Genomic DNA, 19,187 nt, shown 5'->3' on the forward strand with positions numbered 1-19,187 from the left:
CCAGGGCCGTGGGACAGCCTTTGGGAGGAGTCTGATTCAAGCTCTGGTCCAAGGGCTACGCTGCTGAGAGACCGACCTTGGCGAAAGGGCAGGTTGCAGTGGTTCCTGCCCAACCTGTGGTATTCCTACCTCTTTCCTAGGTTGTGCTTTTCTTTGGGCTGAGGGGACTGAGCATGGCTCTCCTTTGATTCTCTGGCAACTCCAGGAGGAAAGGATTAGACAAGGAAACTTGCCCAAGGGCGTCCAGTGGCAGGATTTGAATCCCTCATGAATCTAATCTGAATTCTGGAGAAGGTCAAGGTGAGGGATGCAGGCACGTGTCCACGAGGTCAGGCACGCTGCTCCACTCCAGGGATTCACCCCTCTGGATGACTTCTGGGGAACCGAACCACATCCCATTTCTGCAAAGCGATATTGCCAGGAATGCAAATAACGGGTAGAGGTCTCTATCCATTGTCTGAGTCTGGCTTCGTCATTTATTCACCAACTATTTATGGAGCATGTACCATCTTCCAGGCCCACTTCGAGGGGCAAGAAGGCTCTGCCGTGGAGGCGTTTGTCAGTGGAAGAGGTAAGTCACACACACAGGTGAAGAGAGCTTTAATCAGATAAGGCAGGGAGGAGTAACTGTCAAATGAGTGGAGCACACTGAGTTTTGGAAGGTTCCTCAAGGACACGTGGGGCGGGGCTGTTCCAGGGCCAACAGGGGCAGAAATGTCACCCTAACTCTGCAAAGACAGCGTTTTCAGGTGGAACAGGAACGAACAGAGAGGTATTAAGGGACAGATTAGAGGATGGGAAAGGAAGAGTCCCCCCTTTGGTCCCTGGGCGCTGTATCTCCTGACTTTCTATTCATTTGTAATGTCAACTGGCTGCTGCTGGTCAGTTTCCTTCCAGCAGCCTCCGCCCTGGTTCGTGGGCGGCTCTTCGGCATGGGCTTGCAGAACCAATGGTCCTTGGCCAACCTCGCCCCCGTCAGTGTGGGGAGAAAACCCCGGGGCTGTCTGGACCCCAGCCGAGGCGCCGCAGGCAAGCACAAGGCTCTCCACTGCTTAGATGGTTTCTTTGAGGGGAGAAGCTCCCAGCTGCTGAAGAGAGATTTCTTCACTCTTCTCTTCTGCATCCTTCTTGGAAAGGCCTTCTTTGACTCTATCGAAAGGAAAAGACAATTGGAAAAATGACATGGGAATGTAGAAGGGAGGTGGAGGGGCAGGTGGTGTGTGCGTGGTGTTCAAGGGTGTTTGTGCCACGCGCAAGGTGTGTGTCTCCACTGTCTCAAAGCCCCCAAGGAAGGCAGAAGCCGCAGCGGCTCTTCCTCTAGTTCTCATGGGATACTCAGCGGGTGCCCTCCTGCTGTCCCTTCCACTCCCTCCTTGCCCCATTCCTGAGGTCTCACAGCTGGCAGAGGCTGGCTTGGTTTAAGAGCTAGACTTGGAAAGGCTTCAGGGTCGAAGAGTTTTCCAATGAGGCCCTGAGGCCAGACACACACCCAAGGTCACCCAGTGGGGTCTGGCTTGCCTGCAGACCAGGGCATCAGCAGAGGCCCTGGGGACTGGGCACTGTCCTTCTCCCCCTGCCTCAGGTAGAGCCAGCCCCGGGAGGCAGGGAGGGCCAGAGTCAGGCAAGTCACTTGGAATAGCCTCCCACAGAGCCCGAAGGCTGCCCCCTAGGCTTTCTGCCCTTTCACCAAATCCAATTTAGCCTTTTTCTCTTTTAACCCTCTAGATTCGCCCTGAGCTAACATCTGTGCCCATCTTCTTCTATTTTGTATGGGGGTTGCTGCCACAGCATGGCTGCCAATGAGTGGTGTAAGTCTGTGCCTGGGAACCAAACCTGGGCCGCCAAAACGGAGCACGCTGAACTTAACCACTAGGCCATGGGGCTGGCCCCAAACCCTCTCGTCTTTGAAATGACTCATCTTCAGTCTCTTCTAGTTTATTTTATCGTAGCGCACAGGCTGAGAATTATTTGTTCTCCTACCTAACAGTCTTAGTTTTCATATTTTCCTGTTTTAATCATTTACATATCTTGCCAATCTCTCCTGTCTACTTTAGCTGGTTCCATTTTTAGAACTTTTTCAATGTTCAAAACATTTTATTAGTGTTTTCATCCTTACCTTTTAACTCTTCTATTTCTAATCTTTTAGTTCAATGGTTTAAGCCATTTTTTGTGGGGGTGATTATTTCCTAACATAATCATAAAGAAATATTTCTTGGGGCTGGCTCAGAGACGTAGTGGTTAAGTTCACGCACTCCGCTTCAGTGGCCCAGGGTTTGTGGGTTTGGATCCCGGGCTCGGACCTACACACCACTCATCAAGCCATGCTGTGGCAGCGTCCCACATACAAAATAGAGGATGATTGGCAACGGATGTTAGCTCAGAGCCAATCTTCCTCGCCAAAAAGAAAAAAAAAAGAAACATTTCTTTCTTCTTGTTCTACTGGCCTACATCTCTCTTTTCTGCGCTTTAAGCCTCCCGGTCTTTCTGACTCTATCCCTTGTGTTCATTCAGCTTCTTGGTTTTACGTGTTGTGTGCCTGTGGGTGGGGGCGGACAAGCGGGAGCCTCCCTCGCTGGCTTGTTTCTCCCCAGTTTCACTTAATAGATTCCCCATCCCTTTCAAAGATGATTCCAAAATTCCAGAAGCAGATATTCTCCAGATTCAATGGCTGCACTAGTTAGGCTTGCTCAACGCTACTTTTTAAACTCATCAAATGAGCAAAGATGACTAAAGCCAGCCAGTTGTGTGACCTGAAATCCATGATCTTATTTTTTAATGTCTGAAATATAATAAAGTTAACATTAAAAACATGCTGGGTCAGCTGTGCAACTGGTGCTCACCATGGGTGGGAGGGTGGCAGGAGGTCCCAGCTGACCAAGGACCTGGGCTTTGGCCTTGGTGGAAAGCTGGACCACTGAAAGGTTGAAAACCTATCCCCCTATCCTCGCCTTTCCATGTCCCCCCTCTCAGTGGGAGGAGCTCCATGGAAGGTTACTGGTTGGAGCCTTGACCTTTCTCCAGGCCAATTTGCCTCTCTTCTGGATCTTTCTGCCATCTTGGCAGACTTTAGGGAGCATCAGCATCTCCCCAGATCCCTCCCCTAGTTTCCAGGCCTGAAGAAAGGCTGCCCTGTGTCTGGGAAATGACTTAATTGGACTCCTATAATTTTTTCATTGCGTGCCTCTTCCCCCTGATGACCCAAGATAATCTGCTCAATATAGATAATTTGGAGATAATTTAAAAAATTTAAAGCATCCAGGAAAAAAATGACAAGAGATGACAGTGGCTAGGAGGACAGGGATGGCCACAGGATGGACAGAGATGGACAGATCCAAAACACGTTTTGGAGGCGGAACGAACAGGACTTGCCAAGGGCTATACCCTTGATCTATGAGTCGAGCCTTTGTCCACGGTTCAGGTGAGACATGGGATGTTCATGGGGGGCGTATTTTTAAGGGTTGCAATCACAGTCAACCCACATAGGCCTCTGGACATAGATGGGTTCAGCTGTGGGATCGAGCTGGACTCTCAGAGAGCGCTACAGACTTGAGCTCTGTTACCTTCCCTGCGCCTGCACCCCAAAACTCAGGGTCTTCACTGAACCCACTGTTGCTGAGGAATGCTTCAAGAAGCCATCCCAAGTCCCCTCTGGCACTTGTTTTAGGAACATTGTCAAGGACATTGCTATCACCTTACTCAGTGACCGCTCTAAAGAGACTGACGAGAGAAATTTCTTCTAGTGCTAATTGCTAAGAAAAGCTTCATTTTCCCCAAGGCACTGTATTCCTTTTCCTCTCTGACAATAAACAAAAGTCATTCACGGGGTCTCCCTTTCTGTAGCCGGGAAGCTCTGAGCCAAAGGCAAAGCCATAGGCAGCAGCCACAGGGGGCTGTCTTTGCTTCAAATCCGGCACCTCTCCTCCCCCAAACCATCATCCCACTGCTCTGCCAAGATTCACTTCAACTCATGTTCCTATTTTTCCCAGTCTACAGTTTATTCTTGTTTCTATTTCACCCTTCGTTGTTGGGTCTGTCCTTTGGAAAGCTAAGCCTCTGTGGATGGAGGCGGGTAAGCATGGCTGGTCTTTCTGCACAGTTCTCACTGGTCCAGCTAGGATGTTTTAGCAGCAGCTGGAGGATACTCTTTGCCCCGAAGTTGTTTCACAGGAACCCACAGCCTGTTTGGCCACCCCCCACCCTGCTGTGCCTGGAGGCCCCTCACCTCCTCTCCATTGCCTCGATGGTCTCCACCAGGGGCACGTTGCGGGTCTCAGCCAGGAAGCAGACGGCCAGCCCAGCCAGGATGGAGGCGGCCCCGAAGCCCACGGGCGGCAGGACCGTGCTGAACTCCCCGAGCATGGTGACCAGGGGAGCTGCCAGGCCCCCGAGGCGGGCGTTGACCGAGGTGAAGCCCATCCCCTTCTGCCTGTCCGAGGAGTGGGGACAGGTCAGCAGCTGTGGCCTGGACCCCCCAGAGGGCAGAGAGTGCTAGGGCCTGGGTGTGAGCGGGGAGAGCAGGTGTCAGCCTGGAGCCCCAGGGCCTCCCGGTCTGGGGCAGGCGCCCCTCTGCCTCCCCCCATGCACCCACCTGATCTCCGTGGGGTACAGCTCTCCTGTGAACAGGTACACGCAGATGAAGGAGCTGGCCAGGCAGCCTTTGCCCAGCGCCGCCTGGGCCGTGCGCAGGGTCTGCATATCTGGGGACGGGGGAGGCAGAGCTGTGGGGGGTGGAGAGCTCAGAGCCAGAACGGGGGGCAGGGAGGCAGAGGGGGGTAGTGGTGGCAGTGGCAGGGACTCAGGAGGGGACAGGGGCGGGGGAGGAGGCAGGGGGGAGGCTTAGAGCCCTAAGGGGGAGGAAGGAGGCAGAGTCATGGTGGGGGAGAATCCAGATTTCCACCACCTCGCTGTTCCCAGCTGGGACCCAGAAGCCCCCATGGTGCCCTTCTCTGACCTCTGCCTCCTTCCTCCCTGATTTCCATCTGTCATCAAGTCCAGCTGGGGAGGCAGACAAGATTCGGAGTTAGGCCTGGGTTCAAATCCCAGCTCTGACCCAGCTGGGTGACCTCGGTTACTGTTACTTAACCTCTCTGAGCCTCTCTATCCTTATCTGTAAAATGAGGAAAATACCAGCACTGCTTCCCAGGCTCGTCATAAGGTTGGCAAAGTGCTCAGAGCTCACTAAATGTTAGCTGTTACCATCACTGTGAATACGCTCAGCATGGTCCTAAATAACAAAACTCCAATGTGCGTGTCGAACGTGGGGGCAAAGGTCAAGGAAACTACGGATGGCCTGTCCTCTGGATCTGGTGGCAGCTCCGGTGGCACATGGAATCAGGAGAGGAGATTTTATAAAACACCCACACTTGGGCCCTACCCCGTCTCCACTAGAGCAAAGCCTCTTGGGGACGGGCTCAAGTTTGGGTATTTTTTTAAAGGTCCCCAGGAGAGTCCAGTGTGCAGCCAGACCTGAATAACACCAATCTAGATGAAATATTATATAGTAATAAAAAAATTAGGGTCATGAAACATTTGTACTAACATAGAAAAGCATGTTTATGTTACAACATATAGTGAAAAAGGATACGTTTTATATATATATATACACACACATACACATATATAATCTTATTTATAGTATTATATATATACACATATAAAATATATCTTAATTATGTCAAATGCAAAATCTATAAATGGGAAAAAGGATCAGAAGGAAATACGTCAACATATCAATAGTGATAATCTACCCATCTTACAGGGGAGGACTGAAGCACAGAGAGTTCAGACAGCGTGCCCGAGGCTGTGGGGGCAGAGCTGGGGTCTCAGCTGGGCCCTCGGCTTAGCACACGCTCTAGGACTCTGACACTCAACCCTGGCTTCTTGCTGGAATCACCGGGCAGTTTTTTAAATACTGAGGGTTGGTCCCACTCCTTGAGACTAAGTGCACTGGCCTGGATCCCCCAGGCGTTGGGAGGTCTCAAAGGTCTCCAGGTGGTGACAGTTACTGCCAGGTTTGCAAACCACTGCTCCAGGACCAGCAGAGGTTCACACCCTGACTTCTCAACCCTTGAGATACTGCCTGGCAGGCCCCAGGTGGACACACAGCAGTCAGCCCGTTGGCCCTCCAGCTGTTTTTACGCGTCAGTCTAATAATCTCTCTGACAAGACAGTAAATGCTTTGAGGGCAAAGACCCGTGTCCTTCGTAGATTCTCCACTGTGACGCTGATACTGGGCACTAGTGCTTAATAAAAACTCTACTAATCGACAGTCACTTTCTTTCCAGATCCTCAGCCTTGTTCTCTTGTTGTACTTGTTTCCCCCCAGACCCCAGACCCCAGGGGCTCCCAGGCGGTCACTGCAGAGGCGGATGGCTCACCTTCCGGCACAAACATGTTCGCGATCACCATGAGCCCAGCCAGGATGAGGAAGGAGGCCACTGTGGCCCGGCGGCCCACGTAAATCATGGTGGTGGTGGCCACCAGCATGGCCGGGATGTCTATGACCCCGAACAGGACCTGCACCAGGTACACGCTGAGCCCAAACTTCTGCAGGTCCATGGCCAGGCCGTAGTAAGCCATGGAGTTGGAGAACCTGGGAGAGGCGGCAGAATGGGCCTGTTTCACCCCGGGTCCACTGTTCCAGACCAGGGCGGGGAGGCACACAAGGATAAATGACACAGGACTCTTCTCCTCGGGGAGTTAATATCCCCTGACTTGCACGACACCCCTCCCGGTCTCCTAAGTCTCTGACTTTGGCCTTGGAGCCCAGGCCCCTCCCTCCACGTCCCTTCCCTGAGTCCAGTCCTCGGGCTCCAGAGTGTGAGCACTTTTCCTTGTCAGCACCTCCCCAGCCCCTCCTCCTCCAGTGGCTGATCTGAGCATCACGTCTAAGAGTTAGCGGGAGAAAACAGGAGCCTTTCAATGAGGCGAAGGCTCCACAGGCCCCTCACTGCGCCTCCCAACGTTTACTAAGAAATCTGCACCTGAGGACAGCTGTGTCTGCCAAGAGGGTTTACGGTCAAACTGACCACAAGGGTCTGGGGTTCCCACACTTGGGGTCTGCTCAGAAATTTCAGAGGACCCCGAGGCAGTGTCTCAAAGAGATGTGTACATCCATGTTCATAGCAGCATTATTCACAATAGCCAAAAGGTGGAAGCAACCCAAGTGTCCATCGATGGATGAATGGATGAACAACCTGTGGTCTATCCATACAATGGAATATTACTCAGCCTTAAAAAGGAAGAAATTCTGACCATGCTACAACATGGATGAACCTTGAGGACATTACACTAAGTGAAATAAGCCTTTCATAAAAAGATAAATACTGTACGATTCCACTTATAGGAGGTCCCTAGAGTAGGGGGACTCTATTGTAGAGTAGTAGAATGGTGGTTGTCAGGGGCTGGGGAGAGGGAATGGGGAGTTGTTGTTGAATGGGGACAGAGTTTCCATTTTGTAAGATGAAAAGAGTCCTGGTGATTGATTGCACAACAGTGTGAATGTACTTAACACTACAGTACTGAACTGCACAGTTACAAATGGTTAAGACGGTAAATTTTATGTTATATGTATTTTACCACAATTAATAACAATAAAAATGAAATAAAAAAAGGTCCCCGAGGAAGAGGACTTGGGATTGGCCCTCATGCACCCTGTGGGTGGGCCAGGCTTTGTTTCTCTGCAGACCACATGCTGGCACAGGCCCAGGAACATACGGGGAGGGGAGGCGGAAAAATAGAATTTGGCAGTGGGCTCTCTCTAGGAGGACCCAGCTGCTGCCTCCAAACCACTTACTGAGAAATTCCTCGCATCCCTCCCAACTATCCCCCAGCTATGTGAGTCACTGGAGATGGAGAAAAAGAGAAGAAATTTCTGGAAAAGGTGACAGTAATTCTTGTTGGCCCAGGTCTGAGGGAGGCAAGGGAAAATCCGAGTCTGATTTCTCCACTTCTTCTCCCAGGTGGAGATCAGAGGCCAGGCCTCCAACATATTATTTTGAACACTCTGGAAAACAAACAAAACCAAGTAAAACATCTTGTGGCCCTTAATGCCGCAGGGAAGGCCGGGGGAGGTGGGCTTCGTTTGGTCTGGAGTTGTTATGCTTGAGAGCGGATAATTTGACCTTGGAAAGACCAATTCTGCTTCATCCGTCCCCTCAGCCAGCCTGGACAAGATGGGCGCTGTACGGACCACCGTTCGACCTCCTCCTCTCCCTACCCTCGTCCTCCGCTGACTGCTCCCTTCCCGAGTTTCCTCTTGTCCCTCCGTGTCCTCTCTGGTATTTCTCTGTCTTCTTCCCCCTCCTTCTCTCAGCTGCAGATGTTCCTGCCTTTCTTTCCTTCCCGAGTTCATCTGCTCTTTGATTTGTCTCCTCACACCATGGACATGCTCTACAACGGTGAACGAAATGCACAAGGCCCCTGCCTCTCGGGCTTCCACTCTGGTGTGGAGACAGCCGTTCCTGGAAGCAAATCCCTGTTCTTCTCCCCACCACTGAAAAACCTTTGTCACATCATTAAAAATGCAACAAAAATATCCTTACTGTTTCCCTGCCTTGATGTTTCCTGAATGCACACGGCGACTCCCTTCCTCTTGAACCCTCCCGAGCCTCTGATCTTCTTTCTCAACAATTTGGCATAGTTTTGGCAGGATGTGGAGCGACCTGGATCCCAAGGGCAGCGGAGAAGGGGCTCGGATGAGGATGGAGAGCTCACGAGGAAAAGCCCGGGACTCTCACGGCCCCTCCTCCCCCTCATCTCCCCCCTCTGCCAAGGGAGCCGCAGCACAGCCACGCCCCTGCATCTCGGCATTTCAGAAAGGCTTCTGTTATTTCCAGAAGGGATCATGGCCTGATTAGCAGCTTACTACGTCTCTCCACCTCAATCCAAAAACATTTCCTTTTTGCTCTGTGCCCTACTTTCATCTCTAGGTAAGGATGCCTGTCCAAGGGTCAGGAAGAGAAAGGCCCCATCCCTACTCGGTTATGTTAACCCAGCAGAGTCTGCAATAATCCAAAATGATATGTTTCTCCTCGTGGCTCCTGGGACCACCATGTCCTGCCTCATCAAAGATGAAACCTAGAAAAATCGTGTCCGGGCCACACGGAGCTGTGATGTCAGCAGGAAGACGAGGCTCCCAAAACAAAGACAAAATTCTTACTTGCCTCCCAGTGCTCTTATCACTTAGAAATTATGGGAGTTCTAGGAGCTCTGTGCCAGGAACTGGGGTAGAAACCAATATCTATACTTTCTATGATCTCACAGCAGGTAAGGTAACATAGTCACAAGTTCCTGGGGTTAGGACAGGGATCAATACTACTCATTGACTAGAGATATATATACATATTTTTTATTTTGGAACAAATTTATATTCACAGAAAAGTTCAAAAGTTAGATTAGGACATCTTTGGGGGACCATTATTCTGTACCACAAGTAGTATATTCATACAGTGGGATGCAATTCAACAAGAATAAACTAAATTATATACTACAACATGGATGCATCTCACAAACGTAACATTGAACAAGAGAAACTAGTTACAAAAGAGTACACACTGTGATTAATTTATATAAAGTTAGAAAAATAAGCTAAAGTAATCTAAGGCATTAGAATAAGGGTAGCGATTACCTTAGGGGAGGGTAGTGACTCCAAGGGGACACCAGGGGCTTCTGAGGAGGCTCTCCAGCTGCCCAGGGCCTAAACTGCCTGGCAGGCAACACTGTTGGAGCAGAAGCCCCCTGAAGGCCCAGAGTGAGGGATGATCGCACGTTTCCAGTGCACAGGGGACACAGACTCAAACTCAAATCAGAGAACAGACTCTTTCCCCAAGCGCTTTCCCGGGCCAGGTGCAGGGTGACATGTCTTAACTTTTAGTCCTCAGAAGGACCTTAGGAGCAGGTGTATGAGTAGGAGACACGTGGTGAGGCTCGCTGACTTGCTGTAGGTCACCCAGGTAGTCTGGTCCACGAGAGCCCAGCTGGTTACCACTAAAGAGGGTGCTGGGTCTGCTCCAGAGAACAGGTCATGCAGAGCCTGCGTTCCCTGCCTCATAAATGCCAATCTCTATTATCCAAATGTCCAGGGCATCCTGTCAAGCGAAATGGTCTTTTTTTTTTTTTTTTAATCAGCCCTTTACCTTAGGATTTGCCAGCTTCCAGTATGTGCTAATGGATAGAGGTTGCCTTTGTATTTTTATTCATTTCCCATCTTCATGCCTGTCTATGTCCCTGTTAGGAATTCCAGCCTGCTCATCTGGCAAACTCTACTAACCATCTTTTAAAACCCACTCAAGTATGGCAACGGATAAAAACTAGACTATTGGAGGTGAGCAAGATGCAGTCTATACAGAGACTGATATGTAATAATGTACACCTGAAATTACATAATGTTATAAACCAATATGACCTCAATAAAATAATTAAAAGAAAACTCACTTAAATTCCATCTCCTGTGTGAAGCCCTCATTAACCCCAACAAGGAGAAAGGCTATTGTGACACTTGTCATACCTCATGGAAATTATTGTTTCCCTGTCTGTCCCCTTCTGGACCCACAAGTGTTTTTCCACAATGGAACACTTCCTAGAATCCCCTGGAAAGCCCCAAGGGCATATCAGGATGAGACAAGGTGCATTTTGGAAAAGCTGCCTGAGTGATTCCTATAGGTGCCCCCACCCAGGTGAGACCCACTGCCCAGATGTGGGGTCCCTAGGTCAGCATGGATGTCTCATCCATGGCCACATCCCAGCATCCAACAGAGGGCCAGAGGGCCCAGGACGCCCAGAGGACACTGGAGAAAGTGTATGGGGCAGGACAGAATTCACAAGGCTCACTTGCTCGTTGCATTAAGCGCATTTAAGAGTCTGTCAGTGGGGACAAAAGGTGTCTCCTTGCCTTGGGTCAAAGACTTGGGCGTGAGCCCCTCACCTACCAGACCACCATGAGACAGCAAGTGACCTTGCGGATGGCCGGGGTTCGGAAGAGGTCCAAGACCGAGTTGGAGGCGCGGACACTTGTAAACTCACTCTGGATGTAGGACCTCACCACCTGGGCAAGGAAAGCGTGTCAGGGGAGGATACCCTGCTGGGTATCCCTTTATCCGTGGAGAGGAGGGCCATGGTCGAGGTCTCCAGCAAGATGGCTGGCCCTAGTCTCCTCCTCATCCTGGGACTGATGGCCCTCCACGAGCTGTCTCCAGGGCTTTGGGATGAAGCAGAGGCTCCAACATGAGCCCCTGCCTGCTGATTAGGCTGAATAGCCACCTGGGGTTCCAGCGGGACCCTCACGCCCCACTCCTGGTGTAGACTGAGATCGTCTCAGCCGATGATTAAGAGCAGGGGTTCGGAGTGGTTCTGCCACTTCCCACTGTGTGTTCTTCGGCAGATTACCTAAGTTATTGTTTCCCTGTCTGTCCCCTTCTGGACCACAAGTGTTGAGTAACTTGGTAATCCAAACTTCAGTTTCCTCATCGGCAAAAGGGAGGCATTAAAATGAGATTGTGCACATAAAGCCCTTAGCACAGTGCCTGGTGTGGGGCTCAATAAATGGTTCTTATATATAATAAGTGGTAACTCTGTTATCATAAATAGTATTTGTAACAAATAGTACTTTTATTATTGATTCTTTGATAGTTTCATTTTATAATTTTTATTTTATTTTATCATTTTATTTAAATTTTGGCTGGATGTCAATGGGCGTGGGTTATTTCCCCATTGCACAGATGGGTAAACTGATGAACAAAGCAGTTAAATTATTTATTCCAGATTGCACAGCCATTCAGTGGTTAAACGTGCCACACAGGAACTCTTCCCACTGTTTATTCCCAGCGTCTTCACCCAGTTGGCAGGTGAGTCCTGGGAAGTTACTAAACCCCAGCACATCTTGAGGCCACTAGCAAGACTGAAAACTTCCCTCCACCCATCCCCCCTACCTCCTTGGTCAGCCTTTCCCCTTCCTCCTTTCTCCCGTTCATGGCAGCCACCTTCCGCAGGTTCTGCACAGCGAGCTGGGACTTGCCATGAAGGAGGAGCCATCGCGATGACTCTGGCAGCCACCTGGGACCAAGAGAAGGACAAAGGATGACCCAGGGCTGATTGGAGCTCAGTCCATTCCCAAACCCAAGTATGCCTTCGTTTGTGTTCTAGAACGAAGAAAAGGGGAAATGCCTTGCTGTCTGCAGAATCAGGAAGACTGGGGGACACGCCAGCTTCCCTTTTTTGTAGCACATCATTCAGGGAATCACTAGGCTACTTAGAGACCACATGGGACTTCGGATTTCAACAGATCCAATTTTGAGTCTGGTTCTGATCCCAGTGGGTGGCCTTGAATAAGTCATGGACCCTCCCTGGGCTGTGCCTCAGTTTCCTGCCTATAAAATGCCACGGGGTTGTCCTGAGGCACAAAGGAGTTGATGAAGGCAAAGCACTCACTATGTTCTCGAGCCTCACAGTAAGGGAATTTACTGGAGTGTCCCGACAGCCATGTGCAGGACTCGTGAGCCCATGGTCCTCTGAGCACCTGCCCTCCTTCGTGTCCCCACCACGTCCAGAAGGTCCCAGCCACTGCACACCCCAAGCCTCTCACAGGAACAGGTGAGGCTCCACCACACAGGTGCCCCCTCCCCTGCCCCCTTTGCTCAGGACATACCAAGAATACAGGAAAAAGATGAGGAAAGGAACAGACACGGCAAACTGCAGCCACCGCCAGGGGCGGATCAGGTATGCCACTCCAGCCAGGATGAGCTGACCCAGGGTGAAGGAGTACCCCAGCAAGACCCCCGCCACCGTCCGGCCCCGGGTGGGCATCCACTCCACGACTGCAGAGAAAACCACAACAGGCTCCATGGGACCCAACACCCACGTGGTTGTTTACTTCCCCCTCCCCCACCCTTTAAATGACTATGTGCCCACTTGAAATCTTTTTTTTTTTTTAATTTTATTTATTTATTTTTTCCCCCAAAGCCCCAGTAGATAGTTGTATGTCATAGCTGCACATCCTTCTAGTTGCTGTATGTGGGACGCGGCCTCAGCATGGCGGGAGAAGCAGTGCGTCGGTGCGCACCCGGGATCCGACCCTGGGCCGCCAGCAGCGGAGCGCGTGCACTTAACCGCTAAGCCACGGGGCCGGCCCATCCCACTTGAAATCTTTCCAGAGATCCACTGAGACACAGGCAAAGGCATGCCAGCCTCTCTCCTTACACCCAGGTAAATTCCAAGCGGACCAAAGAACTAAATATAACCAATAAAACCGTAAAAATATGAGAAGAAATCGTGGTAGACTTTTGTTTCAATCTTAGAGTTAAGAAAGGCTTTTCCAAGAATGGCACAAAACCCAGAAGCAATGAAAGGAAAGATCAACCAACTTGACTTTATAAAAATAAAAAGTGTCTGCACAAAAAAAACCCGAAAACACCATAAGCAAAGTCATGTCAGCCAAAAAAAAAAAACTGCAAAAAAAAAAATTTGCTGCTTAAGTAACAGATAAAGGGCGAATTTCTCTAATATGGGAAGAGTTCTTACAAATCAATAGGAAAACAACCAACAAGCCAAAGGAAAAACGGGCAAAGGAAGTGAACAGTTGGTAGAAAAGGAAATACAATGACTCTTAATTTCATGATTTTTCATGGCAAAACTTGGAAACAATCTAACTGTCAATGACTCTTAATTTCATGATTTTTCATGGCAAAACTTGGAAACAATCTAACTGTCCATCCACGGGGGACTGGTTAAATAAATCACGCACACTCTAACAAGACAACCACATAAATTGATGAGGACGCTTCTTTCCAATGAGCAGCCAGCTCACGTGTCCAGTCCATCAGCAAATCCTGTGGCTTCTACCTGCAGAATTGAGCAGAGCCCTCCCTGCCTCCTCTGCCACTACACCCTGGCCGAAGCCAGCCTCGCCTCTGGCGGAGTGACCGCGGGAGCCTCAGAACTAGCTTCCAGAGGGATCCCGGCAAACACTGAGTCAGATCAAGTCAGGCCTCTCCTCAGCTCAGGGCCCTCCAGGGGCTCCCGTCTCACGAAGAGTCAAGTCCTTAAATGGCCACAAGCTCTAAGGGTCTCCTCAACCTCCTCTGTCCCCCATCCCCCAGCTCTGCTCCAGCCACAAGGACTCCCTCCTCTTGGGCCCACTAGGCACACTCCCTACTCAGGGCCTTTGCTGGAATGTTCTTCCCCCAGAGAGCCAGGGCGCCCTCCCTCACCTCCTCCAAGCTTTGCCAGAGTGACCCCCTCTCAGTGAGGCCTTTCCCTGACCACACCAAGAAAACCTGCAGCCTCTCCCTCCACCCCACTGTTCTCGGTCCCTTTCCAGGCTTTAGTTTGTCTCTGTAGCACTTAGCACCCTTTAATATACTATGTAATTCACTTATGTGTCCAGAACACAGACCCACAGGAGCAGTGTCTGTTTTGTTCATGGCTGCATCTCCAGTGTTTAGAACCACATCTGGCACGGAGTAGTGTGTGTGTGTGTGTGTGTGTGTGTGTGTGTGTGTGTGTGTGTGTCTATAGGGTGTGTATGTACACGTAGGGGTGTGTGTGTGTGTGTGTTGAGGTGAATATGTGTGTATAGAGGGTGTGTGTGCTATAGAGGCGATTCTGGAATGAGATGGACCTTGGACATCTGTTTCTGCCTTCAGATTCCACGAGGCGTGGCTGGACGCCCACCTCGAGATGGGAAAGACCCAGTCCGCTTTGGCAGCAGTTTCCAAATCCCTCAGATCCTCCGTGAGGCCTGGCAAGCTGAGTGATTAGAGGGAAGTGCAGCAAGGGGCAGGCCTGTCTCCAGATGGGCTTCCTACTGCCCCACAGTGCTCTCTGCCAGAGCCACCCCAGCGCTGCCTGGAACCAGACTGGAGTGAGGACTGACTCGCTCACTTTGGGGTGGGGACATTCCCACATGGCATCCAGGAAGGCAGGTCTCCACCATGGTGCTACGGTGTCGCCACCTTTGCAGCCCGGGTGAACCTCGCCCTTTTTGGAGCCACGTAATCTCAGGGCTGCCTGCAGCTCTGGGGACCGCTGTGTCTCACTCACTTCTGCGTCCCCACACTGAGCCTGGCACACAGTTGGTGCTGAGTAAGTGGTTACTGTTGACTAAGTCACACAGTAAGTAAACGCAACCCTCTCAGCTCACAGATGGGGGAGTTGCAACCCAGAGTCCGCGGCTCACTGCTGGCAGGGCCACTGCTGAAAGCCTGGGTCTCCCAAGAACCCTGGGAGGTTATGAGTCCAGGTCACTGGACGAGAATCCCAACACAACGAAACGGGAAAGACATCCAATGATGGGGCTGCCGTCCCCCTGTTCCACGAGCCCCCTCCCCCCCAGGCCCCTCCTTGGCTGGACTCACCCAGAGAGAGGGAGTTGAGGATGATGCCAGAGAAGGTCATGCCTATCAGGAACCGGAAGACGCAGTAGGCACCAAAGGAGCCGAAGTATGCCGTGGCGGACCCCGAAACTGCCAGCTGCAGGTAGGACCAGACCAGGGGGACCTTGCGGCCCAGCCTGAGCCGGGCCATGGGCACCGGTTTAGGGTTCCGGAGGCGCCAGCATCATCTCCCGTGGGAGTTGTCAGGGAGGGCGAGAAGAAGCTGCTCTCCTCCTCCCCACCCCACCTCCCACTGCCCCATAGCCGCTCCTCCATAACAGGACATCCCTGGGACCAGGCACTGGTGGCAGAGGTTGGTCATGGAGGGAGAAGCGTGGTGTGGAAGAAAACTGGAGATGAAGAGATATATTCCCTCCTTCGTTCCTTCACTCAAGGAGTATTTCTGGCCCCCTACCAAGCCCAATCTTCCAGGGTCGGGGAAAGGCAGGGATTCTGCAAAGGCCCAGAGACAGGTGCAGTAGGTGGAGATGGGGTCCCCTGAGTGGCTTTCTGGCTGGAGGGAGGCCTCAAACCAGAACTCACAGGGAGTGAGCACTTGGCGGGGCCTCGGCTGAGGGGAGCAGGACTCCGGGGTCAAGTCGTCATGGAACTGCTCACGGTGGGGAGGTCAGGGTGGGAAGAGGGCTTGTCATGCCTCAGAGGAGTCTAAGGCCAGGGTAGCAGATTTATTCCACTCTGGCCTTGGCACTGCCCCATTTGTAAGTGAGGGTCCAGGGTCGGAGCCCCAGCTTAGCCAGGAGGGCAGCACTCATTCATTCATTCATTCATTCACTCATTCATTCTGTTACACAAATGTTCATTGATTACCTCTAAATGACAGGCCTGAGCTGGGGGCTGGTGACATGGAAGACACTATGGATAAGAAACAAGCTCAAACGAAGAAAGACCAGGATGTGTCATGACACGGTGCGAGAGGGCTGTGACCGGGTCAGCCATAAGGTGCCCGAAGCGTGCAGCCCAGGGAGCAGTCTACACTCCAGGGTGTGGGGTCTGGAGTCCGAGATGGTCCTGCAGAACCTGAACTGGCAACAGCGGGGAGGGGAGAGGAGAGGGAGACAGAGAAGGGGAGGAAGAGCCGGGAAGGAAGGGGAAAGAGGACAGAGGAGTCTCCTACTCTACTCCCATCTCTGTCAGAGCCACGAGCCATGTCGTGTTTCCCGGTTGTCTCTCTAGAGGGGCCCAGTCCCTCAGTGGGGTCGATCATCGTTAATTCTGGCTCATTCATACAGGACAGTGGGGAGAATAGGAAAGCTCCTTCTGAAGGAATATTCAGAGGTCTTCAAGTGAAGAAAAAGCCAGATACAGAAGTACATGTGGAGCATGCCAGCATTTGTATAAAAACGGGGGGACAGAGCATATGTACACGTTTGCTTGGATTGCATAAGATCATAAAACATCCCTGGTGAGATGCAGAGAAAGTGGGCTGCCCTCTAGCAATTACTGCGGGGCAGGGGTGGGAGTGGGAAAGGGACGCTTCCTGCATACTCTCTTGTACCTTCTGGAATTTTAACCATGTATTATGTATTATAGGGATTATCTGGTTGAAAGTACCTGAATAAACTTTAATAAAGAAAATTAATAAAGAGCCCTCGTCCCCAAAGGCTCACCTGTCTGCAACGCTGCCAAACACCGCAGCGCCCACCAGCACCCCGGCCATGTAGACGGACTGGGCCAGGTCACGGAGGGTGCGGGCCTCACACACCAGGTCCCACTGCGGGGGAGAGAGGGGCGCTCCAGCCTCGGCCTCAGACAGCAGCCCCCACGCTGCCCCGGCCCCCTCTGACCTCCATCACGATGGTGGACGGGAAAACGCTGCGGTCGTAGACCCAGCCGTCCTTGCAGCCCTCGGTGGCCGCCCCCTGGCTGGAGGTGTTGGGGCTCAGGAGGGCCCACTGAGGCTCCGTGAAGCGCCGGCATGGCTCGGGGGCCCCAAGCTGGTCCAGGGGCACGGTGGCCCTCAGCCAGGCCCTCGAGGCGTTGGTGGTGGCCGCAGCGTGGTTGGCGGGGCCTCGGCAGTGGTGGGGGGGCACGGCGGCCGTGAAGTTCTGCAGGAAGTTGTGGCAGGCCAGCAGGCTGCAGGGCAGCAGCAGCAGGGCCGTGTAGACGAGCTGGAAGCGACCCACGCCGCCCAGCGCATCCAGCAGGTCTGTGAAGGCCATGGCCACGGGCCTGACCCGAGGCCCAGCCTGCCGGGGCCTTATGTAAAGGGGCTGGGACGGGGCCCTGGGAGGTGGAGGAACGGGCCTGGGGTTAGGACCGCAGATGCCCCGCGTCCGGCAGCTCAGACGGGTCCGGTTACACCTCACGGGAAGCCTCGGGTGTCCCCACGTCTGCAGGATTCCCCTCCCTCCAGGCCCTTTCTCCTCATTTCGCTCAATCTCTCACCTCCTGAGGTAGAGAAGCGAGGGGTCCCAGAGGGCCCACTGCCCAGCTCCGCAGGCCCAGCCGCCCGGGCCGCTGCCCTCACCGGGACCCCAGCAGTAAATGCAGCGCCATCACCACCTTCCCCTTTTCTCTGGAGGCCCCCGTGAGTCACCTTCAAGAGCCCAATTCTAGCCTCAGCACGTGGGCTCCGGTCCCTGTCACTGGGCTCCATCGAGGCCGGAGCCTTAAATGCTCGGCAGTCAGATAAGGGGTACCAGTGATTACGGCTGTTTGCCCCACCCCCACTCCCCGAGAAGTCAGGGGCTGCACAGGAGACACTCGGGGGAAGAAAGTCCTCTAAAATGCCCAAAAAGGCAGCCAAGAGGAAGGCCTGCTCCCCCTGCTCCCCACCCCAGGCACCCTCAGCCTCATAGTGGGGGTTCATGAGGAGGTAGGGCCCCCAGATCATCCAGATCCACAGTGTTCCAACCCTTTCATCAAAAAAAACCCAGTGCAGGGGCCAGCCCAGTTGTGTAGCGATTAAGTTCGTGCATTCTGCTTTGGTGGCCCAGGGTTTGCAGGTTCAGATCCTGGGCACGGACCTACGCACAGCTTATCAAGCCATGCTGTGGTGGCATCCCACATATAAAGTAGAGGAAGATGGGCACGAATGTTAGCCCAAGGCCAATCTTCCTCAGCAAAAGAGGAGGATTGACAACAGATGTTAGCTCAGGGCTAATCTTTCTCACCAAAAAAAAAACCACCCAAAAAACCCAGTGCAGAGAATTAACAGGGCAGGACCTGGTGGGCCTGCCCCCGACCCCTCCACCAGGCCCCTCTCACAAATCAGCCCAGGCTCCCAGGAAGTGATGCCCTGACTGATGAGGACGCCGAGGCCCAGCAGGACCCAGCCCAGGGACTCCCAAGGCAAAATGCAGGTTCAGGACGGCCTGCTCTGGGCCCTGTGCCAGCCTGTGACAGGTAGTGTCCAGGCAGTCTGCCCCTCGGGGCTCCACTTGGGGCTTCGCCCGAGGCTCCCAGCAGCCGAGAGCAGCCCCCAGCCCCTCAATCTGGGCTCCGTACGCCTTTGCCCTGCTGATGCTGTCCTAGTTTGTGGCTCACCCGAACATCCTATCCCCCTCTCTACCCTACCTCAACCCACTCTTATCTCTGGTAAGAAAAGCCAGGATCCCAGAGGGGCCTGGAAGAGCTTACATAAGCTGCAGGTGTCTGGGTCACAAGAGCAACCCACCCCCAGAGGACCTGAAGGAGGCTTTGTGCTCTGCAGCGCTTCCTAGGGTGTCAGGTTTGTGCTAAGTAGGAGTTTGGGTTTCAGCCAGCACCTCATAGGCTGGAGTGCGCAGGGCAGGCAGGGGTTGGGCCACCGGGGCTGTGAAGAGGGCGTGTAGGACCACAAGTGTTGCCCCGAGCCCT

The 19,187-nt window shown here is 52.6% G+C and overlaps 1 protein-coding gene across 1 annotated transcript; it reads right to left on the reverse strand.

Annotated features, from left to right (window-relative positions):
• Nucleotides 1-990: 990 nt before the first annotated feature.
• Nucleotides 991-17,548, reverse strand: LOC131395502 (solute carrier family 22 member 20). Its single transcript, XM_058527363.1, has 10 exons — nt 17,174-17,548; nt 16,997-17,100; nt 15,351-15,505; nt 12,644-12,812; nt 11,928-12,051; nt 10,929-11,044; nt 6,378-6,592; nt 4,589-4,697; nt 4,223-4,426; nt 991-1,149 (listed from the first exon to the last, which is right to left on the reverse strand). The coding sequence occupies exons 1-10, from the start codon at nt 17,546-17,548 to the stop codon at nt 1,053-1,055; spliced, it is 1,668 nt and encodes a 555-aa protein (XP_058383346.1). The 3' UTR covers nt 991-1,052.
• Nucleotides 17,549-19,187: the final 1,639 nt, after the last annotated feature.

Source organism: Diceros bicornis, chromosome 31, assembly GCF_020826845.1.
Source record: "Diceros bicornis minor isolate mBicDic1 chromosome 31, mDicBic1.mat.cur, whole genome shotgun sequence".
NCBI classification, from domain to species: Eukaryota; Metazoa; Chordata; class Mammalia; order Perissodactyla; family Rhinocerotidae; genus Diceros; species Diceros bicornis.

Excerpts from the sequence above, each read along its gene's own strand:
- LOC131395502 (XM_058527363.1), bottom strand. The coding sequence starts at position 17,548 with ATGGCCTTCACAGACCTGCTGGATGCGCTGGGCGGCGTGGGTCGCTTC. Across the intron at positions 15,506-16,996 it reads TTTGGCAGCGTTGCAGACAG|GCTGGGCCGCAAGGTCCCCC; the intron begins GTGAGCCTTTGG and ends GGCCCGGCTCAG. Across the intron at positions 4,698-6,377 it reads GAACATGTTTGTGCCGGAAG|ATATGCAGACCCTGCGCACG; the intron begins GTGAGCCATCCG and ends CCCCGTCCCCAG.